The sequence below is a fragment of the Miniopterus schreibersii genome, assembly GCF_964146895.1.
Source record: "Miniopterus schreibersii genome assembly, chromosome: 5".
Lineage (NCBI taxonomy): Eukaryota > Metazoa > Chordata > Mammalia > Chiroptera > Miniopteridae > Miniopterus > Miniopterus schreibersii.
In genome coordinates, this window is record NC_138106.1 from 54,840,609 (window position 1) to 54,854,466 (window position 13,858).

Consider the following 13,858-nt stretch of genomic DNA (forward strand, 5'->3'; position numbering starts at 1 on the left):
GAATCTGCAAATTTTTAAAAATGCTACTGGAGAGCAACTGGAACTTGATACTAATGATTAAATGTTGACTCATGGGTATGAGGCAAATCTGACCTTACTGGTTTGTAGATAAAATTACGTGGTCAGCTGTCGGGCCACATTCCAAATAATCTCTCCTACAATAGGATATTAGTCAGATGCCTGAAGTTTCACCAATTAAAAATATTTGCCTGTTTCTAAGTTTTCTTGATGAGAATCATTTGGGGCACTTATTAAATTTTGGGAACCCCCCTCTTAGAGATTGGAATTCTTGCTTACAGACTGGTTCAGTGGGTCTGGGATGGGCTGAGAATTTATTTGTATTTTTAATGAGTACCTTCTGATAATTCTTATCAAGAATGTTTAGGAGGCATTGCTCTAGAGCTAAGTTTCTCAAACATTTTTGTTTAAAAAAAAAAATGAAGGGGCTGAGGGGAAGGAAAAAAAGAAAAAGAAAAACCACCTAGAGACCTGGTTGAAAATACAGATTCTTGGGCTCTACTCAGTGCTTCTCATTCATCTGGGATGAGCCCCCAAATCGACACGTTTTTAGAGCCGTGTTTCCTGAGAGGAAAGGTTATGTGATATGAACCTCGAGAAGGGATTGATCTGCTGAGATGGACTCCCCATTGTCTACTGAGGGCCCAGATTTTATGAAAATAAGAGTCTAATAGCCATGAGTGAGACCTGCCCTGTCCAATCAGAACTGCACAATTTGGATACTTCATTTACATAAAATGGACCTAATGGAAACCTGGGTGGGAACTTTCGCTATAAAAAAAAACACGGCCTTTCCTTTATATTGGTGGTCACAATTTAGGTTGCTACCTGAATCTGTCTTCTGGGTGGCAGCTCTTTTTGCTTAAATAAATGCTTGTAATTATTTATTACAGCCCAAAATTAATTTTGGTTTACAGAGCTCATGCAATGCACAGGTCTGAGTGTGGTCTTGCTGTCTTCCTGTCTTCCTAGTGTCACTCACTTAGTGGAAGGTCCTTGAGTAAATTTTGAGTCACTCTGACCAGAGAGAAGGGGGGATTGAAGGGAAGATAATTAAGGACAGGCCTTAGTGTAAGAGCTAGGTGGAGGACAAGGAGAACCTGGGGGATAGTGAGCATGCCTACAGGAAAGGAGAGAATCACCTGGGCTCCCACCGTCCAGTAGCTGCAGTACTACCCTCTCTGTGTGGGTGGAGCACCGGTAAGCCATAGGAAAGTGACTTTTGAAAGCAACTACATTTATTACCTTGCAAGTGAAAATCTGCCTGCATGCCATAGATCGCCAGTTCTTGTTTTACGTGCTGCTATAAACATTTATTGATTTTTCTCTTGTGTAGTAAGAAGAAAACATAACTTATAGACCATCTTCTGGCAGAAGATGATAGATTTGGATCATAAACGGGAGGCGTTGGAAGCCAGGAATCAAAAGTGAAGAAATTCTGCAAGCCCTTGGATGAGAAAGGTGACGGATTTATTTTCTCACGTGTCCCACATTATCATTATATGGTCATCTAATGTGAGTGTGTTGCTTTTAGGCGGATATGTACCTTCACGAGTGTTACGGAGAGGTGGAATAAGCTGCTGAAAGTGGGTCTTAAGCACACATTTCTCCCCATACTGCTTCTGTCAGCATTCCTGTCATCACCTTCTCTGCATTTACTTCTACTTATTTCCCAGGACCCTTCACCTCCTTCCCGGGCTAAGGCCTTCACCTGAAATACCTCATCACTATTCATAGCTCACATTTATTGAATTCTTACTGCTAGGCACCTGTGCTGTTGTCCTCTCCCTGCATTCTTTCCTTCCTTTTTTGAAATGACCCAGTGATCTAGATACTGTGATTATGATCCATTTTGTAGATGAAACATGTCGAGATTACAAGAGGTTGTATAACTTGCTTAGGACCCCACAGCTAGGAAATGGCAGAACCAGATTTTATGGTTGTGCTGACTTCTGAGTCCATACTTGCTGCCTTCTTTCTCTCTTAGAGAGAAAACTGGTGAACCACGCTTGTGTGTTCTCCAGTGTCCCAGAACAGGTAGGCCAACATGACAGACGACCTCTTTTGAAAGGTTGTCCATTCCTGAGATTTAAAAGCAGTTAGGTTTTCATTACAGAATATTTGAAAATCAGAAAAGAGAGAGAAATCACCTCATATTGCTGGCCTTATATGACTATGATTAATATTTTAATGTATTTGCTTTCAGGCTTTTTTTGGCACATGTGTATATTTTCTTACAGTATATACATTCTTTACTATCTTGATATTTTAAATGTAAATAGAATTTTCATATTCATACTCAGAGTATAGTGACTCTCAAATGATAACATAAGACTTCTAGTGGTTTGAAATGAAAGAAGCCTAGTAAATGAGTGAATGAATGCTTGCTTCCATGTATGGAATATTACATGCTTATCTGCTTGTCACTTTGTTTATTCTGTATTCAGAGGGGGGGGTCCATTGTTCTAGTTTAAATTTTGTGTCACAAACAAACAGTATCGTGAACAAAGAACATACTCTCCTAACTCAAGTATGTTTTACCTGTCTTTCTAGGTCTTGCTCAAATCCACATCCCCTTTAAGCTTTTCTTGATTTCCAGGCCCTTAGTGGTATTTCTCTCTGCCAGACTTCTCGAGCACTTTCTGGCTACACCTCACATTGGATGTTCATCTTATTCTCTATCTGCTAGATATGATATCTTTGTCCCTTTTTCTATCCCCAACACTTAAACCAGTGCTTTTTTCATGATGTCATTTATTTTTTTAGCATTTGGTATTTGAGCCAAGTTGCTATATATATATTTTTTTAATATGTCTTTATTGATTTTAGAGAGAGGAAGGGAGAGAGATAGATAGAAACGTCAACAATGAGTTATTGATCGCCTGCCTCCCACACGCCCCCCACTGGGGATCAAGCCCACAACCTGGGCATGTGCCCTGACCAGGAATTATACCGCGGTCTTCTGGATCATAGGTTGATGCTCAGCCACTGAGCCATGCCAGCCGGGCTGAACCAAGTTGCTATTAATCAATTTCACTGAGATACTAGAATGATTTTAAACTTACTGTGTCTTTCCATGCCTTGTAGGCTCCTGTCATTGTAACCATGCCAGAAATGACAGAGAATGAGACTCCTACAAAACGGCAGCACAGGTATGTAGCCACAGTTCAAAAATAATATAGTTTCAGAAGATAAGCAGAATTAGTCCCCGCTTTGTTAAGTAAGTAGTCATTACTCTTCTAAAATATGTGGATAAATAGAAAAAGGTTTATGGAAAGGGGTACATAGTTAAAATTTACCTGCCCTCATTCTATCAGCAGTGTGAAAAGTATAATACCAAATCTATTCTAAATGTTTAATTTCTCCTGAAAATTTTACTTCTATACAGGATTAGTCTTTGTAGATCCTGAGTTCACTGAGGCTGAAGTCAGTCTGAATACACAGTTTGTGACATTAGAAACCATTAATGCCAATATGCATAGCAGTTCAATATTATTTCTAGTTCTTTATATACCCCCCTTCTGGATTTCTAGCATTTTGTCCAGTGTTTCTGCTTGGAATTACATGGTCAATGCTTCCATTAGTATTAAAATCACAATTATCTTTTCTTATCCAGTAACTGTTAGAGAATGTTAATGTATTGAGAAATGGTACCTGAAAGGGAAAATCAGTGTTTTTAGTAGATTAGGTTTTAAGAAAATTTAAGCAAAAGATGACTGAAATGCCAATTGTCAGTGCAGTTGCTGGTGGCTGCCATACTTCCCTCCCTGGGGATTTCCTGGCTCCTCTCTACTGTTGCTTGTCCCCTTTACACACTCACCTCAACCTCAGCCTGGGTGCCAGGGCAAGAAGTCACCTACTTGGCACATCACTTTGAGAGTTGACTAGCTCCTTAATTACATTTTTCAAATAATTTTCAGTGATTTATTTACTTCCTGACCAGTGGCTTGTGGGTATGGAAGAATAAAGAATGGTAGTTACTTAAAAAAATTGTGGGTTCTAAATTTATATTGATGTATCTGCAGTTAAGTTTTCATACCGTAATACAGTGATACCTCAGTTTTCAAATGTCTCTGTTGACAAACATTTCAGTTTACGAACACCATAAACCTGGAAGTAAGTGCTTCGGTTTTCAAACACACTTCGGAAGTCGAACATGTCACACGGCTTCCGCTGAGTGCAAGATCTGAGGTCTAGCTGTCGGCTGTTGACCCCTCGGTTTTCCAATGTTTCAGAACTTGAATGGTCTTCTGGAACGGATTGCATTAGAAAACCGAGGTACCACTGTATATATTAAGAAAATTTTTCTTCAGATAGTTCTTATTGATACAACAAATGCAAATTCATAAAATTTATTTTTATGGTTCTCAAAATATAAATTGGTGAAAATGTTTTTCTATTATTTTCATGTTCCTTTTATCTCCACTTTTTGTTTCAGAAAGAAAAACCGGGAGACACACAATGCAGGTAGAAACAATTTAAATTTTATTTGTTAAAATTTTTGCATTCAAAATGAGATTATATTGCAGTTTATTATAATATTTTATGCTATAAGTATAAAATCATTATTCATTCATTGTAGGAAAGTATTTCTGTATTGATTGTAATTGACCAAACACCCCTGCAGCTCATGAAGATGGCTTATCATCTTCTGATTTATTGTCTATTTAGATAATTTAAGGATTACTATACCCCTGGAGCCAGTGTTTTAAGTGATTTCACTCACTCAGTGATTTTAGTATTTTGAGTGATTCTAGATATACTTTTCCCAAATAGAACGGAGAGTGTATGACTTTGCAGAAATTCCAGAGGGTCCTGGCTGCCTAGAGGAACGGGGAAGAGATGAGCAGCAGGCAGTAGATCTTAAAGCTATTTGAAATGTGAACAGTCTTTTTTTTTTTTTAAATATATCTTTATTGATTTCAGAGAGAGGAAAGGAGAGAGAGAGAGATAGAAACATCAATGATGAGAGAGTCATTGATCGGCTGCAGCCCATAACCCGGGCTTGTGCCCTGACCGGGAATCGAACCCTAATCGCCTGGATCCTAGGTTGACGCTTAACCGCTGAGCCACGCCCAGCCTGGCTGAAATGTGAACAGTCTTAAGTCAAGTTGTGGAGTCCTCAATTATAGGAAGAAGTGTAGAAAATAAATATTAAATTTTATCTCAAACATTAAAATTATAGGCCAAAGCCAGATAAACATTTATAGAAGAAATTGTGCATATATGTATAATTTTGTACACCTTATAACATTTATTTTCTATCATGGACTTCACTGAGATCTAAGAAGAATTTTTAAGTTAATCTCTATTACCTATATTATAAATGATATATTCCTTTCCTTAAGGAAAGGACCCTGGGGAAAATTTTATCTGTGGAGAGATGTGTTGAAAACTGGTGGAATATTGCAGTTCCCCATAAGGAAGTTGACCGCCTTTGAATTCCCCTTTATCACTGTGGATAGAGTCTTACTGTTTTGGGGTGTTTTTTTTTACCTCTACGCATTAAAAATTCCACTCCTAGGTAACAACAAATACTATTGTTAGAGAATTCAGAAGAAAGGTGAACTATACTTTATTGCTTTGTTTTTTGTGGGCTTTTTTTTTTGGCCATATGAATTAAATCTAATCTGTTTTGGCTATCTGACCTAAATGTTTTAGTGGAGTTAGCTGTCACATGGTACTATAAATATATTCTGATAGCAGTTTATTGAGAGTGATAAGATGTCATTGAAAAGGGTGTCCTTATAGTTAGATTATGAAGCAAAAAGTATATATTTTTCAAAACAAGACCTACCTATGCTACAATCTGAAAGATCATTCTTTTAGAAGCACTGGAATCTTTTGTTAGACAGGAAGGTTTTAGAAAACTTTCTAACAGAAAGTAAGCCAGACTAATGTTTCTACTAATAGTATCTTAAAGATCATCTCTTGTATCCTCTTGACCCTTCTATACAACTTTTAAAGTTGTAGCACATAAACCTGGAACATTTCTTAGTTCATTGAGAAGTTGTCAGTTACTAAGTCTCTTAGATGGGAATAATCTTATGGGCCAAAGTGAGCAGCCCAGACCCCATAGAAAAGACCAAACCATTGCCATTTCTTGTCTATTTTAAGTTATAACTAATAGCTCTTTTTGTTCCACAGATGTCGTCTAGTCATCCTAAAAGGTGTTTTAAGGTTCTTTAATCTGTTTAGGAAGGTTTCATTTGTCCATCTGCTATAAAGAGGCAACTTTCTAGTAATGTAGCTTATTAGTGGTTTCTTGAAATTTGGTTATGAAAATCTCTAGTAATTACCTGAAATACGATAATTGCCTAACAGTAATGTAATATTAGCAATTTCTGTTTATAATTTGAATTTAGTTATTATAGATTTCATTCTTTAAAGTGCTAATAAAAGTATTGCCTATATCAGTTTTCATAACACTAGACTTAATATATGACATTCTTAGAAATCTTATTATAGTTAGTCTCAGTAGATACTATTTGATAATATTTTCTTAGGTTTTTCTTTGCCTAAAATTTCTTTACCTAGGGAGAATGAAGCAATTTGGCTGTAGGTTTGATAAATGGATTTTTTCCCCTCTCTAGTGGAGAGGCATAGGAAGAAAAAAATCAATGCTGGGATTAACAGAATAGGAGAGCTGATCCCATGTTCCCCTGCGCTGAAGCAGGTAAGAAGTCCACTCATTTTTATTCATAACTTGTGAACAGATAATTCCCTGTTGTTTCTGTGCTCACAATGATTATTTTTGTTGCCTGTCATGAATAGTTTTTTGGAGTTAATAATTGCCTCATAATTTTTAATTTGCTTTTTTTCTGTATAGCTATGCTTAATTCTTCCCATACTCCCAACAGTCTTCTGGTATAGTTTTCTATATGATCAAATGGACCATATCATTTCTGGAGCTTTAGGATCTCAAATTACTCAGTCCCATGATTACATTTATATGTGTGCAGCTGTATTTACAAGGCATTTATTTTCTGCCAATCATGTTCTTTACTATCTTAAATTCTTACTTAGAATCTTCTAAGGATCTCTTCTTTATTTTGTTCTCAACTTCCTATCAACCTCCACTTAAATCTCAGCTTACTAAAACTGACAGTTTTCCCTAAGAAAGATAGTTTTTTGTTTCTTCTGGTAATGAGCATAAAGTATGCTCGCTGAAAACAAAACAAATTAATAGAAATGGAAACAATATGGAAAGCATAAAAAAGTTTAAAAAATAAATTGACATCCCACTCCCAAAGTTATAATCACTATTAAAAGTGTTGTTCTACACCTTTTTAGACATTGCTTTGTGAATATATCTGTGTAGCTTTATAACCTGCTTTGTATTTTCACTCAGTGGTACACAGTAGACTTGGTTGTAGATACCTCCTCATGTGTTCTCCTAACATTTTAATAGTTATATAGTATTGAAACCAGACATAATGGGTCCGGGCTGCCTATCGCTACTTCAGCCAGTTAAGTAGAGACAAGGTTGAATCATTTGAGCATTTATTCCAATATTGCCTGCAAAATGGGAGAGCAGAGGGATTCGTTCACATAAAATCTGCTCTACCCTCCTTCCCCCATAAGCCAATTCCTTATATTGGGTAGAAGGGCAAAGATTACATGGGGAAGTGGGCAAAAAGGAATAAGAATGGATATAATGGTTAACAAGTTATAGGAAATGCAGGCTGGAGGTTACAAAAGGTTGGGGCGCCTGCAGGTGGAGGCGATGCAGGCTGGGGGTGTGCAAAATGGTGGAGCACCTCTGGGACCCCTATATTTCTGCAACAAGGTTGTTAATCTTTCCATGATGATAGGCAGTTAAGGAGAATGGATCACATTCCAAATGATTAATATTTCTTATAACTATAGCTAACAGTCATGATCAACGGAGCATGATCAACATTTCTGCCCCCAACAGTATTCCATTGTAATGGGATATCATAATTTGTGTTAGCCTTGTTTTTAATCTTTATTTTTATTATTGACACTATTACAGATGTCCCCGTTCCCTCCTCCCAGCCCTGTGTGAATCTTTTTTAATTTTTAAAAAAAATATATCTTGCCGGGCTGGGCGTGGCTCAGCGGTTGAGTATTGACCTAGGATCCAGGAGGTCAGGGTTCGATTCCGGGTCAGGGCACATGCCCGGGTTGTAGGCTCGATTCCCAGTCCGGGGCGTGCCGGAGGCAGCCAATCAATGACTCTCATCACTGATGTTTCTATCTCTTTCTCTCTCCCTTCCCCTCTCTGAAATCAATAAAGAGATATTTAAATTAAAAATTAAAAGATATATCTTTATTGATTTCGGAGAGAGGAAGGGAGAGGGAGAGAGAGACAGAAACATCAATGACAAGAGAGTCATCGACTGGCTGCCTCCTGCATGCCCCCCGCTGGGAATCGAGCCCACAGCCCAGGCATGTGCCCTGATTGGGAGTCAAACCTTGACCTCCTGGATCATAGATCGATGCTCAACCACTGAGCCATGCTGTCTGGGGCCGTGTTATTAATCTTTTTAAGTTAATTTTTTTTGGTATTGCAGTATCTCATGGTTTTTATTAGCATTTCCCTGAATCTAAAGAGGTTTGAAACTAGTTTGAAAAACCATTATTGTTTTATGTGTTAATTAAGTATTTTTATGTTCCCTTTTCATGTAGTACCTAGTTTTTGACCCATTTTTCTAGTGAGTTTTCTTTCTTAAAAAAATTTTTTATTGAATTTATTGGGGTGACATTGGTTAATACAATTGTATTTTTAATCAAATTGATATATGCAAAAATTAATATATACACACAGCAAAAAGCACTAAAAAGCTGAAAACAACAAACATTAGTCTCCTGTCTACTGCTTCTCAATTCTAATGTAGCTCCTTAGAGACAATTATTCTCAGCTGCTTCTGGTATTTACCTTTCTATTTCAAAATAACAAGCTTATATTACTATATCTTATTTTCTGTTTTACATATATCTATTGATTTCCTATTATGCTTCTCCTTTGGCTCCCCCTTCTCTAATCCTCCCAATATAATTCTGCAGCTTTTTTTAATCTTTACCCGATGATAGGTGTATTGATTTGAGAGAGAGAGAGAGAGAGAGAGAGAAACATGGATGTGAGAGAGAAACATAGATCAGTTGCCTCCTGTACACACCCCGACCTGGGATGGACTCTGAAACCTAGGTATATGACCTGACCTGGAATGGAACCTGAAACCTTTTGGTGTGAGATGACACTCTAATCAACTAAGCCACCCAGCCAGGGCTCTACTACTACTTTTGATTAAATTGGCATTCATTTTTTATATTATTAAGATCATCTAAGTATTGTTTATAGTTGAGCCAAGAAGTGCACTATATTATGTTTCATTTTATATGTAACTTTTGTTTTTTTGGAGTCAATAATTGCCTCATTGTTTTACATTTGCTTAATTTTCTATATACCTCTCTTTAATTTTTTCCACATTACTAACAGTCTCTTAGTACAGTTTCTACATGGTCAAATGTACCATATAGTTTCCATTTTCCCTTTTTTTCCTTTGAAACACTACTTCTGGAACCCTCTCCCCTTCCTTTTCGATCTCAATTGGTGGTCTCCTCCAACTTTTCTGTTTTTAATTTCAGCTCATATTTTTAATTTCCAACAGTCTTTTTTCTTACTCTCTTTGCTTCTTTTCATGCCACATGTTTCATGGAGGCAATTTCATCTGATCTCTGAGAATGTTACAGGATTTTTAAAAAAAGTTTTCTTCTGTGTTCTGTGTTGATTTTTTCTTCTGATCTGCACCCCCCTCCCCCCCCCACCCCTTTGTCTTGATGTTTTGTCTTTTTGGAGACTTTCCTGAAATGTTTAGTAATCCTTAGTTGTTTTTCATATTTGAGAATGAGGCATTAAAAAGCTGATCTACTAGGCTTGTCTGTTGGTGGCCCTGATTGTTGAGTGATTAGTTGGTGAACTAGTGTTGTTGTGAAACTCAAAAATATCAGTATTTGTAGCTTTTTTTCGTTTTGGGGGTAGCTATTAATTTTTTCATTTCCCAGAGCAGAATCCTTTAGCCCTATACCTAGACGTGGGAAGAGTATGAGGCTAGTTGCCATTATTCTGGAAGCTGGGTCAGGGAAGTGAACCATCGAGGGTCCATGCTTTAGGAGGCAGAGTTTTACTTTACACCCATTTTCACTCAGGAGCCTCATCGTGTTCACTTCCGTGCCAAGTATCCCTGTGGCTGAAATTCTCTGGTTACGTATCACAGAAAACAAACTTGTCTCCTGTGGCTGAGGCAGAAAGAGAAGTCATCCAGCTACATAGAATGCATGGGGGTTGGTTCTTTCTGCTGCATAAGAAGAATCTTCCCACCAGTCCCCTCATTTTTAACCTCATACCTCTCACCCCACCTCCTGTGGCAGCTGAAGAGCTTCCCAGTCCTGAACCTTCCCAGGCTTTCGGAGGCAGGGCCAGATCAACTTGCTCGCTTCTCAACACTGCCTCCCTTGGGAAGGTCTTACACTTCAGTTTCTTTTCATTCTCCCCTACAACGTGGTACTTAGTCTTGCATAAATGTTTTTTAGACTTTTTAAAAGAGTACATTCTGTTTCTTTAACACAATAGTAAGCTTAAGGGCAGATGCTATGTCCTCTGACTGTTTTCTTCCTCCGTATCTTAATGTACAGTAGCTGCTCAGTAAATATTTGTGTTTGCCTAGTAAAATCTTATTTTCCTGCTCTTGGCTTTCATTCCTATGAGTATCTCTGAAAGGAAACCATAATCCTTTTGCTTCCTTGGTGTCTTAGAATGTGCAATGGAAGTCAGTATTTGACTCCCAGAAGCTGAATGGATTAAGATTTTCTTCACTATTGCTACACATCCCCACCCGCATCTGTAGTAGAGAGGCAGTAAGTGGGCACAGTCAAGTTCTGCCTTTGTCTCGACTCTTGAGTTAAGAAAGGACAATATCAGTTTTCTCTCTCTAAAGTGTTTACTAGGTTACTTTGGGTCTTTTTTGCGACTCAGTCTAAGGAACCCAGAATTGTAACTTGCTGAACCAAAGCCCTAAGTCACTGGTTCCTGCTTGAAAATAATTTATGGCCTGGCCAGGTGTGGTTCAGTGGTTGAGCATCAACCTAGGATCCAGGAGATCGAGGTTCGATTCCCAGTCAGGGCACATGCCTGGGTTGTGGACTTGATCCCCAGTAGGGAGCATGCAGGAGGCAGCCAATCAATGACTCTCTCATCATTGATGCTTCTCTGTCTCTCCTTCCCTTTCCCTTTCTCTCTCTGAAATCAATAAAGACATATTTTTAAAAATATATAATTTATGTTTTTCAATTGCAGTTGGCACTGCAACATTTAGAAAAAAAATTTTTTTTTTAATATATCTTGATTGATTTCAGAGAGAGGAAAGGAGAGGGAGAGAGAGATAGAAACATCAATGATGAGAGAGTCATTGATCGAGCCTGCAACCCAAGCATGTGCCCTGACCGGGAATCGAACCCCGATTGCCTGGATCCCAGGTTGACTCTAAACCACTGAGCCACGCCCAGCTGGGCAAGCACTGCAACATTTTTAATAGCCGAAGAATAAAAAACCAAAATGCCTCTTATACAGCTTAAATATTTATCAGTAATAGGTAAATAAAATAAATACAGCCTTTAGAAGATATGACATAGATAAAGATATCTAAATGCTGTATAGAAGTATCTCCAAGATATATTTTTTTAAAAACAGTAACTTACTGTTTATAGTATCCTATCTGGATTTAAAAGATACACACATTGGCATAGAATATTCTGGAAGGGCACACAGGTAACTTTACATTGGTTGCCTCTGGAAAGGGGTCTGGAAGGTTAAAGCCCAAAGGAATATTAGTTTTCATTACATATCCCTTCAGATTATTTATTCTTTTGCCATATGCATATATTATGTTTTCAATTTTTAAAATTATTAATTAAGAATAAAGAATAAAACAACACTTTGACATAAAATACAATCTTTTTGAAAAGCTTAGGAATGACATATACTGGGAGCATGACATGTTTTCTCAACCAATTCTTTGGAATAATTTGTAGTTTGGTTGACAGAGTAAAGAATAATACTAAAATCTAAAATCTTTAAATGGTCTTGAAGACCCTCACTGTGTCTCTTCTTTTACCTCTTCTCTTATATAATTTAGTCAGCTCACCCCCTTACTTTCCTCCAACAAGCCAAACAGGGCCCTGCCTGAGGGCCTTTACTCTTGCTGATTCTGCTACCTGGACCTTCTTCCTCCAGGTGGATACCTCCAAGGCATATATACTTCGTTGTAACTCCTTCGGGGTTGTGCATAAATGTCGCCTTACAGAGAGGCCTTCCTCAGTATCCCTAAACAAAATAGATTATAACAGAGTGTCTTAGAAATTTTGGGCTGCTATAAGACAAATAGCATAGACTGGGTGGTTTAAACAACCAAAGTTTATTTCTCACAGTTCTGGAGGCTGGGAAGTCCAAGGTCAAGGTGCTAGCCAGTTCATTTCCTGGTGTGGCCTCTCTTCCTGGTTATGTCCTCACATAACAGCGAGAGAGAGCAGTCACCTCTCTCATGTCTTTTCTTCTAAGGGCAACTCAGTTATGAGGGATCTACCCTCATGACCTAAGTATCTCCCAAAATCCCAACCTCCAGATACTATCATAGCAGGGATTAGAGTTTCAACACGAATTGTAGGGGGATACAAACATTCAGTCTATACACAAAGTAACTTCTGCCATCTCTCTGGCCCCTCCTTACTCTTCTTTATTTTTCTTCACAGTACTTACCACTTGCTTATTTACATATATATATAAAATTCCTCAAGGTCAGGAACTTTTCCTGTTTTATTATATCCCTAGTGCCTAGGACAGAGCCTGACACATAGTAGATGCTCAGTAAATACTCAGCAAATGAAAGATGAACAGTAGAAGCATTTGAATATGGTGCATTTAAAAATATTTTAAAGATACGTATCACATATGTATGATAAAACCAACGCTTTAAGTTTCTTCTGACAGGTTCTTACCTTTTAGCGAAACTTTTAAATGGTTAATTTTCTTTGGCAGAGCAAGAATATGATCCTGGACCAAGCCTTTAAATATATAACAGAATTAAAAAGGCAAAACGATGAACTCCTGCTTAATGGAGGAAACAATGAACAAGGTAAATACTTTATCTTACTTTTTTTTATTTGTTGTTTTTCCCCCCCAATGTTCAGGCCTTTGTGTCACAATGCAACTGACATTAAGATACAGAAGGCTTTTTTTCCTCCAAACATTAAGGCCATGTATTCTGTGGGTCCGGGAGAATAGTGCTGCAGATAAATTAATCTTAGTTTACCTCTTTCCCCCTTCTGTGAGCAATTCTAATCTTGCAGGCATGCATAACTTTGACTTTGGACTTTTGTGTTTTTCATGTTTGCCTAACTCATGATATAAATAATGCTGGGTCTTCTTTATTCTACATGAGGGGGTGGATTCTGCTTAGTGTAACCTAAAAACAAGATAAAGATATGCCTTTGCCAAGACTTAACTGTGAATTTACTCAAAGGCCAAACACTCAGTTCATGAGTGTTTATATTACATGTAATATGTGCATCGGACTGCCTGATCATTTAATGATATTTGATCTTTAGATAGAGGTGAGTCTTTTTATGTTATCAAATGAGTTCCCTTTTTCCATTTGCACTGGACAATGGGTTTCCTTATAACAGCTGAAAAGAAAAATATCACAGGCAAGTATAAAGCTCAGAGTGGTAGGCCAGTGTGAATTGTCCTTTACTTGTGGCTCTGACAAGAGCAGAGAGAGAAGTTCCTGTGACAACTCAGAAGGTCACACTGCCTGGAGAG

At 37.8% G+C, this 13,858-nt stretch overlaps 1 protein-coding gene across 1 annotated transcript in view; it reads left to right on the top strand.

Moving 5' to 3' along the window:
- The window catches only part of USF3 (upstream transcription factor family member 3), a 42,008-nt gene that overhangs the window by 18,217 nt on the left and 9,933 nt on the right, over window positions 1-13,858 (top strand). Inside the window, exons 2-6 of the mRNA XM_081137898.1 lie at window positions 1,355-1,479; window positions 3,106-3,170; window positions 4,457-4,485; window positions 6,612-6,694; window positions 13,076-13,172. Coding sequence (XP_080994024.1) covers window positions 1,471-1,479; window positions 3,106-3,170; window positions 4,457-4,485; window positions 6,612-6,694; window positions 13,076-13,172 — 283 coding nt within the window. The 5' untranslated portion in view covers window positions 1,355-1,470. The remainder of the gene's footprint in view (window positions 1-1,354; window positions 1,480-3,105; window positions 3,171-4,456; window positions 4,486-6,611; window positions 6,695-13,075; window positions 13,173-13,858) is intronic.